The sequence below is a fragment of the Macaca nemestrina genome, chromosome X, assembly GCF_043159975.1.
Source record: "Macaca nemestrina isolate mMacNem1 chromosome X, mMacNem.hap1, whole genome shotgun sequence".
In the NCBI taxonomy this organism is placed as follows: Eukaryota; Metazoa; Chordata; class Mammalia; order Primates; family Cercopithecidae; genus Macaca; species Macaca nemestrina.
Window position 1 is genome coordinate 1,695,701 of NC_092145.1, and position 15,683 is coordinate 1,711,383.

At 48.1% G+C, this 15,683-nt stretch overlaps 1 protein-coding gene across 1 annotated transcript in view; it reads right to left on the reverse strand.

The window, feature by feature from the left end:
* Positions 1 to 1,058: 1,058 nt before the first annotated feature.
* LOC105467947 (transketolase like 1) overlaps positions 1,059 to 15,683 on the reverse strand; it is a 32,515-nt gene continuing 17,890 nt past the window's right edge. Inside the window, exons 8-13 of the mRNA XM_011717782.2 lie at positions 10,203 to 10,359; positions 7,827 to 7,957; positions 5,748 to 5,831; positions 3,185 to 3,281; positions 2,911 to 3,030; positions 1,059 to 1,884 (exon numbers count right to left, since the gene is read on the reverse strand). Of these exons, the coding sequence (XP_011716084.1) occupies positions 1,712 to 1,884; positions 2,911 to 3,030; positions 3,185 to 3,281; positions 5,748 to 5,831; positions 7,827 to 7,957; positions 10,203 to 10,359 (762 nt within the window). The 3' untranslated portion in view covers positions 1,059 to 1,711. The remainder of the gene's footprint in view (positions 1,885 to 2,910; positions 3,031 to 3,184; positions 3,282 to 5,747; positions 5,832 to 7,826; positions 7,958 to 10,202; positions 10,360 to 15,683) is intronic.

Sequence of the window (15,683 nt, forward strand, 5' to 3'; positions counted from 1 at the left end):
GCATTTTCTAAATTTTCTGCAATCGCCCTATAGAAACTATTTTTACAAAATAAATTTTGAAATTTTATGAAATAAGCAGCATCATCATGCTCATTTTACAGGCCAGGAAACCAGCTCAGTGACTTACAAGGGCAGGAGTAGGAAAAGGTCCTGAGGACTCCAAGCCCCAGGCCAGTGCTTCCATCTCTATCCTGCACATTCTGGAACAACTCCTCAGTCACACTGGTCATGACACCAAAGATCTCTGACCACTTAATTTGGGCAAAATAAGGAATGGGCTGGGCATGGTGGCTCACACCTATAATTCCAACCCCAGCACCTTGGGAGGTCCAGGCGTGAGGATCACTTGAGGCCAGGACTTTGAGACCAGCCTGGGCAACATAGTGAGACCCTGTCTCAAAACAAAACCAAAGCCAAAACAGGAATGTGACACAGCAGACACATCTAGTAGAATTTTAAATCTAGTTTTGAAGCTCAGGTTCAACTTTTTCTGGCTCTCTGATTCTAGCCACATACTTAAAAATTTTTTTTTTGGAGGTGGAGTCTTGCTCTGTTGCCCAGGCTGGAGTACAATGGCAGGATCTCAGCTCACTGCAACCTCCACCTCCTGGGTTCAAACAATTCTCCTGCCTCAGCCTCCTGAGTAGTTGGCATTATAGGTGTGCACCACCATGCCTGGCTAATTTTTGTATTTTTTAGTAGAGAGGGGGTTTCACCATGTTGTCCAGGCTGGTCTTTGAACTCCTGACCTCAGGTGATCCACCTGCCTTGGCCTCCCAAAGTGCTGGGATTACAGGCGTGAGCTACCGCACCTGCCCTCTAGCCACATACTTTATGTGCTTATAGCTGACAGCAAGGCATCAGCTCAGGGACAGCTTTTCAGGCCATGTGTTGTTTTCGAGTAAGTGCTTCCTCTGCAGCCCATTATTCTTTCCCAGGTTTACTGGTGGGGGCCACAGCTCATTCTCCTTCTGGTTTAGATAAAAGCTCTTTCCTTATTTAGGAACTGACCACTGAGAAACTGATTCACACAGAAGGCACGTGCTGAATAAAGCAGCTGGTTTTGAAATGCTTTATTAACATTGACTTGAACAGTACAGTGTGGAGACCTTCATCACAAGCAGTACAGGACATCCTAACAAGCTTTTGCTGCTGCCTGACAGCCTCTCAACTGTGGAGGGGAGATTAAGGCAAACAGTGAAGGGAATTCCAGGGTGGCTGCAGGTGGCATGGCACAGAATTCCAAGGTGGGAACAGCGGTAGGTGTCATGGTGTTATTGTGCTGTGGAACCTAGGCTACTGCAATCTATACTTCAATTCACATTTTCTTTACTCATGAAGGAAATACACTGTAAAAACTATTACCTCTACCAGTTACGAAGGAAACACTTTTGAAGAACTGATGACCTCTACCACTTATCTATAGTCTTATCAGAAAACTTACTATCAGGTGGTTGTTTTGTTACCTATTTTTTTCACTTAAAGTTGTGTAACTCCCTTTAATGATTCAAAAATTACAGTGGTACTTGCATATGCAGTCACCGTTTAAAGGATAAGTAGTTAGCTTGAATTTCCAAACTAGGGATGAAAAAAGGTGTTAGCTGGCTTTGCTTTTAAGAAACAAAGCCTGACAGTATAGATTTAAATGATGGTTTTGGAACAAACATAAACATAGGGTAAAGAGGCCAAAAGACCAAAGCTAACAGCTATTTTAGTTCAACAACATGCATTTCACGGCCACTATGATATGTCTGGCACTAATTCCATACATATCCAGCAATTCCTCGGACTTCCCACTCTGGGGCACTCCTGACACTGCCAGCGAATGAACCTGAATGTCAGGATCCATGGAGACGGCCGCACAGACAGCTTCCCCGATGCCACCTGGGAAAACAAGGATGTTAGGCCCTTTCGTGAAAGCAGCTCCTCAGCCTTAAAGCCTCAACACACAGAGGCCTTTGAATGCGTGGGAGGCACTTCTCAGTATGCCCCTTGTGGGACCAGGGGAAGGCTGGGGCAGGACTTCTTTGTTCCTGCCCTGGTGGATCCCACCCTGCATCCTTTCCCTGTCATCAACCTCAGGTGTGAGGACAACTGTGTGCTGGGTCCCAGGAGTCCTTCAAGAGAATCAGGCACCACTTGTGCAGGCTCAGGGCCCCTGCTGCGTGGACACATGATGCTCTTCCTTGCATCACATCTGTCCCACTTAACCTTTCCAGGCGCAAACACTGCCCAGCCCCTTCTCCCTGATACACTGTTTTTCTGCACTTGCTGTGTTCTCTGCTTGCAAGGCACTATTCCTGCTTCTTTCGTCAGGGCACACTTTTTTTTTTTTTTTTGAGGCAGAGTCTTACTCTGTTTCCCAAGCTGGAGTGCAATGGTATGATCTCAGCTCACTGCAACCTCCACCTCCTGGGTTCAAGTGATTCTCCTGCCTCCACCTCCCAAGTAGCTGGGACTACAGGCGTGCACCACCACACCCAGCTAATTTTTGTATTTTTAGTAGAGCTGGGGTTTCACCATGTTGACCAGGCTGGCCTCAAGCGATCTACCTGCCTCAGCCTCCCAAAGCGCTGGGATGACAGGTGTGAGCCACCATGCCTGGCCTGGGGCATACTATTCGTCATTCCAAACCTAAAGAAACAGTGATGCTTTTCATGACGCCTCGCTTGCCTGCAATAGCCACTCCTCTGTGTTGCCACTGACTCGACCTGGTGACTGGGCACTGTGCACTCTGTTGGGGACACACAGATGTGGATAAGCGTGGCCCCACGCTTAGTGAACACCAAACAACAAAGGCATGCTGGGTGAGAGGTAGACTATAGGTGATGCCTGAGAGCATGCCATGTGGCCAATCAAGGAAAACAAAAACACCAAACCTTCCAAAGCATTCCCAATGCCCACACACACCTTGCGGGTAGTGATCCTCCACTGTAATGATCCGGCCCTCTGTGGCTTTTGCACTGGAGATGATAGTGGTGACATCCAGAGGTTTAATGGTAAACAGGTCGATGACACGGATAAAAATATCTGCAGAACAGCAAAAACCAGCTTGGTACAAGAAACAGACTTAGCTAACTAACATGCAGGGATAAAAATAAAAAGAGCACTCAGGGCATAGGAGGTAGTTGAAGTCCTACCTCTTCCCAGCTTGAACTTCAATGCTCAGACTCAACCAACTGACCTTGTTTCAAAAGCTCATCAGCAGCTGCTAAGGCTTCATACACAGTAATTCCAGCTCCAATAACTGTGACCTTGTCACTGACACAGTGGCGGAGGACCTGGTATAGTGCCAGCAAAACAGAACACCGTGGTTACTACACACAGAATGCATCTCAAAGTGGAAGGCACTTTGCTATGCTGCTATCCTCCAATTCTAACAATTTCACTCCTTAATAATTTGCTACTAAAAAAATCAGATGCATTTACGAGTCAGGACACATACTTTTTGATAGGCAGTTACACTGCTCCAGCTGTCCTGGAGCATGGATATGCCACATAGCCACCAGGAGTCTGGTTTGAGAGCTCACTATGGCACGCAAATATTGGACTCCAATGACTAACATGTTAATGGGAACATGCTGGGCACTGGAAACATGCTCAGTGCTAAGATCTTGTGTGCCTGAGCTCTGAGAACCCTCACAGCCTCCCTGTAAGATCTGTTCAGTGGCACAACCATTCTGCAGCTGAGGAAAGCAAATCTCAAAGCAGGAGGAAGTGGCCCAGGGCAGGGCTGGGACCCACAACCAGGCGGGGCTGACATCAAAGCCCTCGCTCTCATTAACGTACCATTCTGCAAGCAAAGACAGAGTTCCTGGGCTTCTTTCATAGTTTAGTTGCCTCCAAAGCTACCCATCGGAGGAGGCATCTGGAATTATTCTCCACTTCCTCTCTGTATAGGTTTCCCTGTAGCTTAAGAACCACTGCTGATGGTACGGATAGGGTTTCTGAGCCACCCCATTCTTTGAGGATGCCCTGGCCTCTTAAAATACATATACACGTATGCACACATATTCATGTCCTCTTTGCAAAGCCCAGCCCTCTAATGATCCATGCCATGCATGTTATCACACACATTTAACTCACATTCTTTACTAGCAGTAAATTTACTTGCTTTTGTCAGGACAGGAAAATTATTAGAAAAAAGATGACGGAAATAAGCAAGCTCTGCAAACCATGTGGATGTCAAGAGACCCTCCCCATAGAAACAGAACCTGTAGTTAACACCAAAGGTGGACACTGACTTTTCTATTCGGTGGCGTTTTCCAGCTACCTCATGGCACGCAGTGGACAGTTCTGGAAACACCTGCTTTATGGCAGCACTCTGGCCATTCTGAGCACTTGCAACTGGGAATTCTGGAGCAGCCTAGTCCTTAGCAACCAAATCAGATGTTACCTGCTGCTCTTTCGAGAGTGGCTATGGGCAAACCTTTCTATACAGTACGATCGCAACTGTGTAAAATATACATGTATGCCTAGAACAAAGACAGGAAGGAAGCATGCCAAAATGTCTGCAAGCTCCACTCCCTAGGTGAGCAGAGTCACTTATTTTCTCCATAGAAGTTTCTGGTTTTCCCCATGCATGGCCCTGACAAGCAGGCTGAGCAGGGGATGGTCAGTGTGGTAGGTAGGCCTGGGGAGATTGGGCTCACTACTCAGGCCTGGATTCTGGTCTTGGTACTCACAAGCTGTAAACCCTTAAGTAAGACACTTACCTTCTCCAATCCTCATCTAAAGATAACCTAACTTCTCAGGGCTTTTGCGAGAATACCAGAGATCATGTTCCCTTTTATTCCTGGCCTCAGATCTGTAAAATCGGAACCTAACAGATTATTCATTTCAAGTAATTTCTATTATTTTTTGTCTTGTTTTGTTTTTAGAGACAGGGTCTTACTCTGTCATCCAGGCTGGAGTACAGTGGTGCAATCCATCATAGCTCACTGCTGCCTTGAATTCCTGCGCTCCTCTATCCTCTTTCCTCAGCCTCCTGAGTAGCTGACGCCACAGGTGCATGCCACCATACCCAGTTAATTTTTTTTTTTTTTTTGAGACGGAGTCTCCTCTGTCGCCCAGGCTGGAGTGCAGTGGCACGATCTCCACTCACTGCAAGCTCCGCCTCCTGGGTTCACGCCATTCTCCTGCCTCAGCCTCCCGTGTAGCTGGGACTACAGGCGCCCGCCACTGCGCCCGGCTAATTTTTTTGTATTTTTAGTAGAGACGGGGTTTCACCGTGTTAGCCAGGGTGGTCTCGATCTCCTGACCTCGTGATCCGCCCGTCTCGGCCTCCCAAAGTGCTGGGATTACAGGGGTGAGCCACCGCGCCCGGCCTCCCAGTTAATTTTAAAAATTTTTGTAGAGATGGGAATCTCACTATGTCGCCCAGGCTGCTCTGGAATTCCTGGCCTCAAGCAATCTTCCCACCTTGGCCTCCCAAAGTGCTGGCTTCTGTTTTGTTTAGCTTGCAGCCAAGATAAATTACAGCCACGATGCTCAAGTGGCTTCATGTTATTATCTTTGAGCTCAACAACAAAAGACTCCATTTGGAAAGCAGAGAAGTTCAGGCTAAGCTGAAGTTCATAGAATGTTCCTTCCCAAGGAAAAGCAGGTAAAGATCACAATTGTTTTTTAAAAAAATGACAGCAAAGAAAGGATGATGTCTCAACCCTGAAGATATCTGGTGATAGATTCAGAAGTGTTCTTTTTACAGGAGATGATACTGAGTAACACTGGAGCGCTTAAGCCCTTACCTTGGCCTGTCCGATCTCAAAGCGTTCCTGTGGGGTGTAAATAACCATAGTTTCTGGTCGGGTGGTCCGAATGAAGCACATCCCCTGGGACATAAATGGAGCCATGGTTTAGAAAAGCAAACAATGAATTTCCAACAACAGACATTGAAAGAAGTGAAGGAGGGGTGTGAACAGGACAGCTCTTTTTACTAAAACTGTAGGCTTTGGAGCAAGGGGTGAGCATATACAGCCAGTGGACAACACGTCCCAGCAGGGCCCTGGGGCTGCCCTGAAGGACGAGCTCCCCGTGCCATCACACCAATCCCCTTGAAAGATTCCCCAATACTCACTGACTTGTTCTGTCTGCACAGAACATTAACTCACAGCAGGAGCACTGACTCACATTGACTAGAAAGCCCAGAAAAGAATGTCAGAACATTAACTTTTGCCACAATAGCTTATAATGTTTCACCCTTAGAAAGACCATAAACATCTATCTGAATACAAGATGACTTGCCCCTTTCCCGATCAGATGTAAATACATTTTTATGACCAATTTGAGCACATAAACATTTACCAGCATAAATAAACACTTGTATGTCTAAAGTATTTGTTAATTTACATACATATTAATGGATGCATCATAAACGAATATAGCAAGAAACGTCGCTACTGTTCATTCATATGCCATGACCCATCTTTATTCAGTGTCTTCACCAAGGCATAACTCAGCTGCAGTGAATTGCATACATCCTAAGTTCAGCACTTCCCGAATGCTGCATCCACCGTGGAGCCCTCATCCAAGCCCAGCAGTGTTTCCGCCAGCAGAGCCCTTGTGCCTCTTTCCAGTCAGTCTCCACCCACTAAGAAGCAACCTCTACTCTAATTTCTACCACCTAATCTTGTTTTGCGCCTCTCTTGACCTTTCTAGAAATGAAATCCTATAGTATGTGTGAAATCACAGAACGATCTCCAAGATAAACTAATTTTAAAGGTATACAATTGGCCAGGTGTGGTGGCTCATGCCTGTAATCCCAACACTTTGGGAGGCCAAGGCAGGTGGATTGCTTCAGGCCAGGAGTTTTTAGACTAGCCTGGCCAACATGGTGAAACCCCATCTCTCCCCCAAAATACAAAAATTAGCCGGCCGTGGTGTAGCCGACCTCTAGTCCCAGCTACTCAGGAGGCTGAGGCGGAAGAACCTGGGAGGCGGAGGCAGAAGCTGCAGAGAACCGAGATCGTGTCACTGCAGTCCAGCCTGGGCGACAGAGTGAGACTGTCTAAAAAAAAAAAAAAAAAAAAAAAGAAAGAAAAGTACATAGTAATATGTAAAGTGGGAGCCCACTTATATTAAAAAAAAAAAAAATCAAAGAACCCATGAGTGCTTGGAAAGGGAACGTATAGTCCCCACCCCAACTGTGCCAGGGGTTACCTGTATGGGGCATGGGTGAGGTGCAGGGTGGCAAGGGGAGCCTGCTGAACGTTAGCAGGACAGGCTGGAAAGATCAAGACCACACTGCCTTGTCTCCCGTGCGGCTAGGTTCTAAAGAGGAATTTGATTCTGTCCATCTGATGCCCTTGCATGAGGTCCCACACACTCTTGGCGCCCTAAGCTGTTCCAAAGGCAAGCCAGGGCCAGGGAACACAGATTCGTCTGTAGTGGCATCCTACCACCGGCTCTCCAGCTTCCTGGATGTCAGGACGCAGCAGGAGCTTCTTCACTTCTGGCTGCAGCCACTGGGGGCTAAAACACTATAGTCTGGGACTCTGCCTGGGGCTTGCTCCTGCGGCTTCTTAAGCAACCTTTGTTAAACACCTTCTCCTGTTTACAATACCCAGAATGGTCCGTGCATCTTCTGCTGAGCCCTGACTGAGACAGGCTGTCAGGTTCTGTTCAGTATCCTGTACTGTTTGACTCTTTTACAAAGCAAATGTGTTTGTGTGCATAATCGCCTGTTTTTTATAAAGAATTCTATCACCAGATTTTCTAAAATGAATTACCACTTTTATGCTGAGAAAAAAGACCCAATCATCAGTATGAAACTAGTAGCAGAGTCCAGAAGCCCTTTCTGTCTGAAACTAGTGTCTCCTCAAAAATACCTTGGCATTGGCCGCCAGAGAAACAGCATGCTCCGTGGAGACAGCATCAGTTGGGTAGAAGATCGTGCACTTGGGAATGGTTCGGAACATGGCTATATCCTCCAGGGCCATCTGGGAAGCACCGTCTTCACCTGAGAGAACCACAGCCCAATTAAAACATGAGCATAACCCCATTAGGAACCTGCCCTCCACGCGCTTCTAGCTCTGAAGAAGCAATTATTCCTATTGCCACTGGATGTCCCAAGTTCTAGCAGAGCCCCATAAATGGTCCTACTGCATCCTTGTAACTCATTTACATTGTGTTCTTGCACGCCTGTCTCCCTTGAGGTCACACTGTGACGCCTCGGGTTAGGCTCCCAGTTGACTTTTCAGATGGATCACTCCAAGCTACTGTCCACAATGGCTGAGAATTGGCCTGAGTTTGGCCTGCTAAGCCTCTGAACCCGTGCTCTTTAGGAAGGTCCTCAGGCTTTTTTCTCCCTTTTCTGCTCTACCTTTTCTACATCCAGAGACCGGGTTTTACATACCAAAGTGGTGTTTTTCATTTCTCCAGGCCTTCCAAGTAGTTAACACACCTTTAAGGCACGTTGAGGGTGCTACAGGGTACTTTAGGGTATACCTGGGAATGCAGTTTCTGGCCAGAAATGTGAGAGAAATCTTATTGTGCACTGGGTGGCTTAGCTCTTCTCAACTAGGAAGGGGACTGTCACCATGCACACTGCCTTGCCTAGGACCACTGTCTAACCTCAACGGCCCAGCTTTTTTTTTTTTTTTTTTTAAATTAACTTATTATTTTGAGACAGAGTCTTGCTCTGTTGCCCAGGCTTGAGTGCACTGGACGATCTCGGCTCACTGCAACCTCCACCTCCCAGGTTCAAGTGATTCTCCTGCCTCAGCTTACCAAGTAGCTGGGATTACAGTCATGTGCCAACATGCCTGGCTAAGTTTTATATTTTCAGTAGAGATAGGGTTTCACCATATTGGTCAGGCTGGTCTCAAAATCCTGACCTCAGGTGATTCACCTGCCTCGGCCTCCCAAAGTGCTGGGATTACAGGTGTGAGCCACTGCCCTGGCTTTTTTTTTTTTTTGGACAAAGTCTCTATCGCCAGGCTGGAGTGCAGTGGTGTGATCTTGGCTCACTGCAGCCTCTGCCTCCTGGGTTCAAGCAATTCTCCTGTCTCAGCATCCTGAGTAGCTGGAATACAGGTGCGTGCCACCACACCTGGCTAATTTTTCTAATTTTAGTAGAGATGAGGTTTCACCAAGTGCTGGGATTACGGGCATGAGCCACTGCACCTAGTCTTCCAGTTCTTCTTTGGATGGAACCTAGGGCCACTTTCTCCATGTGACTATTTCAAAACTGACACTGAGCACAGCTGCAGGTGGGCTCAAGGACCTAGGCCCCTCTGCCCCTGCAACACTATCGCGTCTCCTCTCCCTGGCCACCACCTGTGCCTCCAGCTTCACCCAGACAGCCGTGACTCCAGCTCCATCTAGAGCCATCTCGTCCAGCCTCATTCTCCCATGGAGTACCTGAGATGGCTACCCAATGTGCACCTCTGGCATTCTAGAAGTGTGTGCAGCCATATCTACTGAGCCCATCTGCCTGCCACAGGCACGCCAGCTGGCTCATCTTCCCATGTCATTTCTGTCATTCATGAAAATGACTCCCTGACGTTTCCCAAGCGAGGAATCCTGGAGATTGGTGTGTTTTGCTCTTCACACCATCGCAGAGTGCTCCATCTGTTAGGAGGCACACTCACCTCTCTCTTCACTCTTAGACCCCTCCCCACCGCCTGGCTTTCTCCCACCTTGCACACCTTCTTTCAATCCCCTCTCCGGCTTCCCATTGCCTGTGGTTTCCTTCTAGCCCACCTGCCAGGTGAATACTATTCTGAGAAGGGCGTGTTTGTAAGAGTTCCTGCCTTGTGTCATGCTCCAGGGTTCTCGCTGCCCCAGGCAGGAAGGAGGGGGTGGTGGTCCTCCCCCGCCCCGAGCAGGCTGTGCAGCCAGTCAGAATGCTCCTTGTCCTCTGTGATGCTGTTCACCTTCAGTTAGATTGCAACCACAGTGAGGGCAGAAAAGGCTCCATGACTCTGCCAGTCCTGTCCATAACCTGCACACAGCTCAACACACAAGGGGCACTCAGGATAGGCAACTGTTTCTCACTGTCTGAAACAACAGTACCACCGAGAGATGCACTTCAAAAGTTGCCCTGAGTGTCTGACACTTAAAGGACATGGCACTTTCAAAAAAAAGACTCGAATAATCAAACTTCATGGAACCATAAGGAAATTCATGGTTTAACCAATCACATGCTTATCTTTCTCTGTGAAGGAGGAAGGCTATCAAGATGATGGCATTAAAACCCTTACCAACAGATACCCCACAGTGGGAACCAATAATGTTGATGTTGCTCTCAGACAGGCCTCCTATCCGGATCTGATCAAATGCTCGAGTCAGAAAGGCAGCAAAGGTGCTAGCAAAAGCAATGGTCCGTCCACGGGAGGCACAGCCCAGCGCCACGCTCACCTGCAACACAGAGAACATGAAACAGAACATCCCTGGGTACTGCCCCCACTGCCCCTTCTCCCACCGTCCCCACGATAACCCCCATTCTGCACCTGGTGAACTGCTCTGAAGTTCTAGCATGCGTCCTTCCCACGCCCCTCTTTCCTCAAACCCTGGGCACCCGTCTGTCCCTCCTGCTCAGATGGTGCCCTCAGCTCATAGCTCCTAGGGAGCAAGAGACGAGTCTCTTCTGCCTGCCCTCCTGGTACCCGCAGTTTTCCAGGGTCCACGCCCTAGCAGGACATCCTGAATCCATCCTGTTCCTTTCGCACAGGGGTCTCCAGCCATGCAGCTCCTCCTCCCCTCTTGTGCTACTTCCTTTTCTCTTGGATCATTCCATTTCCATTCAGGTGTGTGCCAGTACCTTTTATCTGCACGCCCCCATCTCTGCCTTGTCCTGCCTTCACATCTGTGTTCTCCTTCATAGCAAACTTCTCAAAACTTGCCTAGAGTCATTGCCCCTTCCTTCTCATTTCCCCCGCTCTTCCCAGCCAACTTCATCTAGGCTACCATCCCCACAAGGTACCTCAAAGCCACAAAACCAAGAGGCTGCCTGACCTTGGCTGGCCTGTGACTTGACTTGATCTCAAGACGTTTCCTCCTCTCAGTTTCTGCAGTGTGGCAGTGGCCCGGTGCTGTCGCCTCATGGGCGCTGCTGGGGCAAGTCCTCAGGGCCCTGCGCATCCTTGGGAAGTCGCATCTGGCCCAATGCTCCCCTGATCTGCATTCTGGTAATGACCCCCACTTTACATTGCCATTCCTTACCCCACTTCCCCAGAAGTCTGGGCTCAAATACCCCAGTAGGCTTCAAACTAGAATACAAACCTCTCTGGGGCTACACACGGGCTTTCCAAAGGGGATGTGGCTGTGGGTGTTACACTCAAGATCCCCAACTCCAGATCAACTCTGTCTACATTCATCTGCCAAAAGGAGGGGCCGTACTTCCCTTCCACAGTCTTTTTTTTTTTTTTTTTTAAACAAGGTCTTGCTCTGTCACCTAGGCTGCGGTGCAGTGGCACAATCTTGGCTCACTGCAACCCCCGCCTCCCAGGTTCAAGCGATTCTCCTGCCTCTGCCTCCCGAGTAGCTGGGATTACAGGCACCTGCCACCACATCCGGCTAATTTTTGTATTTTTAGTAGGGACGAGGTTTCACCATATTGGTCAGGCTAGTGTCGAACTCCTAACCTTAGGTGATCCACCCGCCTCGGCTGGCCTCCCAAAGTTCTGGGATTATGGGTGTGAGCCACTGCCCCGGGTCTCCCACTGTCTCTTTTAACAATCACCTCCTAGCAACCTGATCCCCAAAGGGCATGCTCTCAGTCACCTGACTCTTACAGGGGGATCATCCTGGAGTGAAGAACCTCCAGACCCAAGCAAAGAGGGCAATTTGAAATAACTATGCTGGTGGAGAGAAAGTGAAGAACCTAACTAATGAAACTGTCAACTCTGCAAATAATTTTTAAATAAACAACTTTACATGAAAGATCAGTATGTGATTTTTTTGGCTTATAACTGGGAAGGAATTCAAAGAATTGAGTGACATTCCTCCAACAAAACTTCCCTTCCCATCTACTTATTCATGTAAGGTTTCGTAGCACATCATTAAAATGAAAAACAGGAACAGAATCTGTTCTCAATGCTATCACATTCAAATTACAAGTATATTCATCCACTAACATACTAGCTAATAATAATAAAAACTCTCTCTCACTTCAGAAAAAACCTAATGCTCAGAGGCCTATAATTTTTTTAAAAAAGCTATCAATTTATATGCATATTTTTGTTGCAGAAAAAATTAAAGGACAATCAATAAAAGGCTTTCATGCATAAAGATATATTGGGGAAATGAATGGAATGGAAATTGGAAATAAAGTAGAAAAAGGGATTTAATTTCTGACAAAGAAAAGTGGCTTAGCATGAATTTTTTTTTTTTTAAATTAGAGACCAGGTCTCACTATGTTATTCAGGCTGGTCTTGAACTCTTTCTTTTTTTAGATGGAGTCTCGCTCTGTTGCCCAGGCTGGAGTGCAGTGGAGCGATCTTGGCTCACTGCAAGCTATGCCTCCCGGGTTCACACCATTCTCCTGCCTCAGCCTCCCGAGTAGCTGGGACTACAGGCGTCTGCCACCATGCCTGGTTAATTTTTTTTTTTGTTGTTGTATTTTTAGTAGAGACAGGGTTTCACCATGTTAGCCAGGATGGTCTCCATCTCCTGACCTCGTGATCCACCTGCCTTGGCCTCCCAAAGTGCTGGGATTATAGGCATGAGCCATCACGCCCAGCCTGGTCTTGAACTCTTGAACTCCAGCAATCCTCCAGCTTCAGCCTCCCAAAGTGCTGGGATTACAGGTGAGCCACTATGCCTAGCCAGTGTCATCTTTAACGGCATGATTTGAGTATTAAAGTATCAAAAATGTCAATATATGAACAACTACATCCTTTGCAACTATTTAAATTTGTGATTAAAAATTTAGATGTGGCCAGGCATGGTGGCTCATGCTTATAGTCCCAGCTCCTCAAGAGGCCGAGGCCAGAGGACCCCTTGAGCCCAGGAGTTTGAGGCTGCGGTGAGCCATGACTGTGCCACTGCATTCCAACTTGGGTGACAGAGCAAGACTGTGTCTCTACAAAAAACAAAAATAAAAAAATGATGTTAGCTTAAAAACTATGCCAAGGTATATGCAGTTTAGAAAACTGCATTTAGCGGTGTGGAGCAGCCACATGTGAAAATGACTGACTGATCTACTGCCCAGCCATCTGATACCACTGTCTCTCCTCCGTACATCTAACTGGTGCCCCAACCCCCTAGGCCCACAGAGAGCTCCTGCTGGTGCCCCCCAGTCCACTTCTCTCCCAGTCTTGTCAATCTCAAGAGGTGATACCACCTTCCCTCAGGTGCTGCCGCCCACACTCAAGTGCCAGCCTTGGTTCCTGTCCTGACACCTGCTGTTGGCATCCTGCTGGCTCTCCTGCCAAGGCAATATGTGACAAGTCTGCTTCCCTCCGACTCCACAGCTACTGCCCTGGTCCAAGTCACCCTCTCCTTCTCCTCCCTTTCCTACGTGAAGCCATTCTTCACTCTTCAGAGTTTTGGAAAATGCAGGCTGTTGCTTTCCTGCTTAAAGCCCTCCAGTTGCTTCCCAGCAAACTGCAAGAGAACCACAGATACTGAACAGGGCCTCTGTAAGACCCCGTATGACCTGGGCCCTGGAGAGCTTTCTGTGTTCACCATGCTTCTACCACTTGGCCTTCCCTCTGCTCTCCAAACATCCCAAGCCTGGGCCTGCCTACAGCTGGCCATGCCCCCTGCTTGAAACGCTGTCTCCCACATCTGTACACGGCTGACCCCTCGCCACATGAGACTCAGCTTAAGTATCACCTTTTCTGAGAGGCTGTCCCTGACTGCCCCGGTCAAGCTCTACACTGTAGCCACCTTTTTCAGCATGGCACTAAATACCACCTGCTCGCCTTTTCTTTACAACTTTTTTCCAACTGTGAGAACATATCAGCAGGCACGGAAAAGACTACATGGCTGTGTGCTGAGGGAACCAGTGAGGTGGGGAGCAAACTTTTTGATAGGAACGTCAATGCAGAAAATTATGGATTGCATTGTTTTCCATTCAAAATGAAAACAGCTTAATGAGCCAGGCTCGGGGGCTCATGCCTGTAATCCCAGCACTTTGGGAGGCCGAGGCAGGTAGATTACCTGAGGTCAGGAGTTGGAGACCAGCCTGACCAACATGGGTTTCTGAAACCCTGTCTCTACTAAAAATACAAAAATTAGCCAGGCGTGGTGGTGCATGTCTGTAATCCCAGCTACTTGGGAGGCTGAGGCAAGGGAATCGCTTGAACCTGGGAGGCAGAGGTTGCAGTGAGCTGAGATCGTGCCACTGCACTCCAGCCTTGGTGACAAAGAGAGAGAGAAACTCCATCTTGAAAAAAAAACAAAAAACAAAAAACAACAAAAAAACCAAATGGCCCAGCAGAGCATGGGGAGCTGTGGGGGTACCCATCTCAACAGGGGTGCTTTTTGGCTTCAGTCAACTGGCGTCGGGAGGGAATGCCACCCTGTGGTAGCAGTTCTTCCCATCTTTCAAAAGAATCCAGAAATGTGTATTCTATATAAAACCTCCTGATTCTTTTTTGAGGTGGGGTCTCGCTGTTTCACAGGCTGGAATGCAGTGGTACACTGCAGCATTAAAGTCCCAGGATCAAGCATCCTCCTGCCTTAAGAGTCCCGAGTAGCTGGGACTGCAGGCTTGTGCCACCACACCTATAATCTGATTTTTAAATGCCGGCAACTGATTTTTAAAAAATTTAAAACACTGGCCGGGCGCGGTGGCTCATGTCTGTAATCCCAGCACTTTGGGAGGCTGAGGTGGGCGGATCACGAGGTGGGCGGATCACGAGGTCAGGAGATCGAGACCATCCTGGCTAACACAGTGAAACCCCGTCTTTACTAAAAAAATACAAAAAAATTGGCAAGATGTAGTGGCGGGCGCCTGTAGTCCCAGCCACTCGGGAGGCTGAGGCAGAAGAATGGCATGAACCCAGGAGGCGGAACTTGCAATGAGCCGAGCACTCCACTCCAGCCTGGGCGACAGAGCGAGACTTGGTCTCAAAAAACTTTTTAAAAAAATACTACTTGCTCCACATAAAGTCACTGGTGGTCACATAAGACCTGCTGGCCTGTGGTTTTCTGGCATAATGACAGGAAATGGGCAACATCTATGACGCACAGAGCTTTAGAGTTCAAAGGGTTTACTGGCAGTAACTCCTTCCTCTCTTGAGAGAGGTGTGCTTGTGTGCATGTGCTTGAGATACTCGCTGCATCAGTATCCCTCTGGGGAGAGACTAAGGCACAGATAAGCAGAATGGCTTTGCCTAAGGCACCAGCTCTAGGTATTGATATTCTTGTGATTGCAGTAAGTACAACATTTGCATTTCTGTGATATATTAGGCCCCTCTACAGTGGAGAGAAAAAAATTGCATTCCCTGTGACTCCTCAACCAATGTGCCTCTGGGTGGTTGCAGAATCGGGCAGAATGAGCTACTGGGGAGCCTGGGATGCTTCAGGCCCAGAGCCCTGGGTTCAGATGGTTCTAGGCTCAGAGGGCCCACTGTCTGTGGCCTTGGGCCTGCTGCCCTCAGCCAACTTGGAGAGGGTGCCCAGAGAGTGCCGAGTAGTCTATTACGGCCCTCGTAGCAGACCTAGAAGCCACCTCTCAGACTCTACCTGGCTACTTGCCTCCTGTTTCCCTGGAATTTTTTTTCCACTCCTTT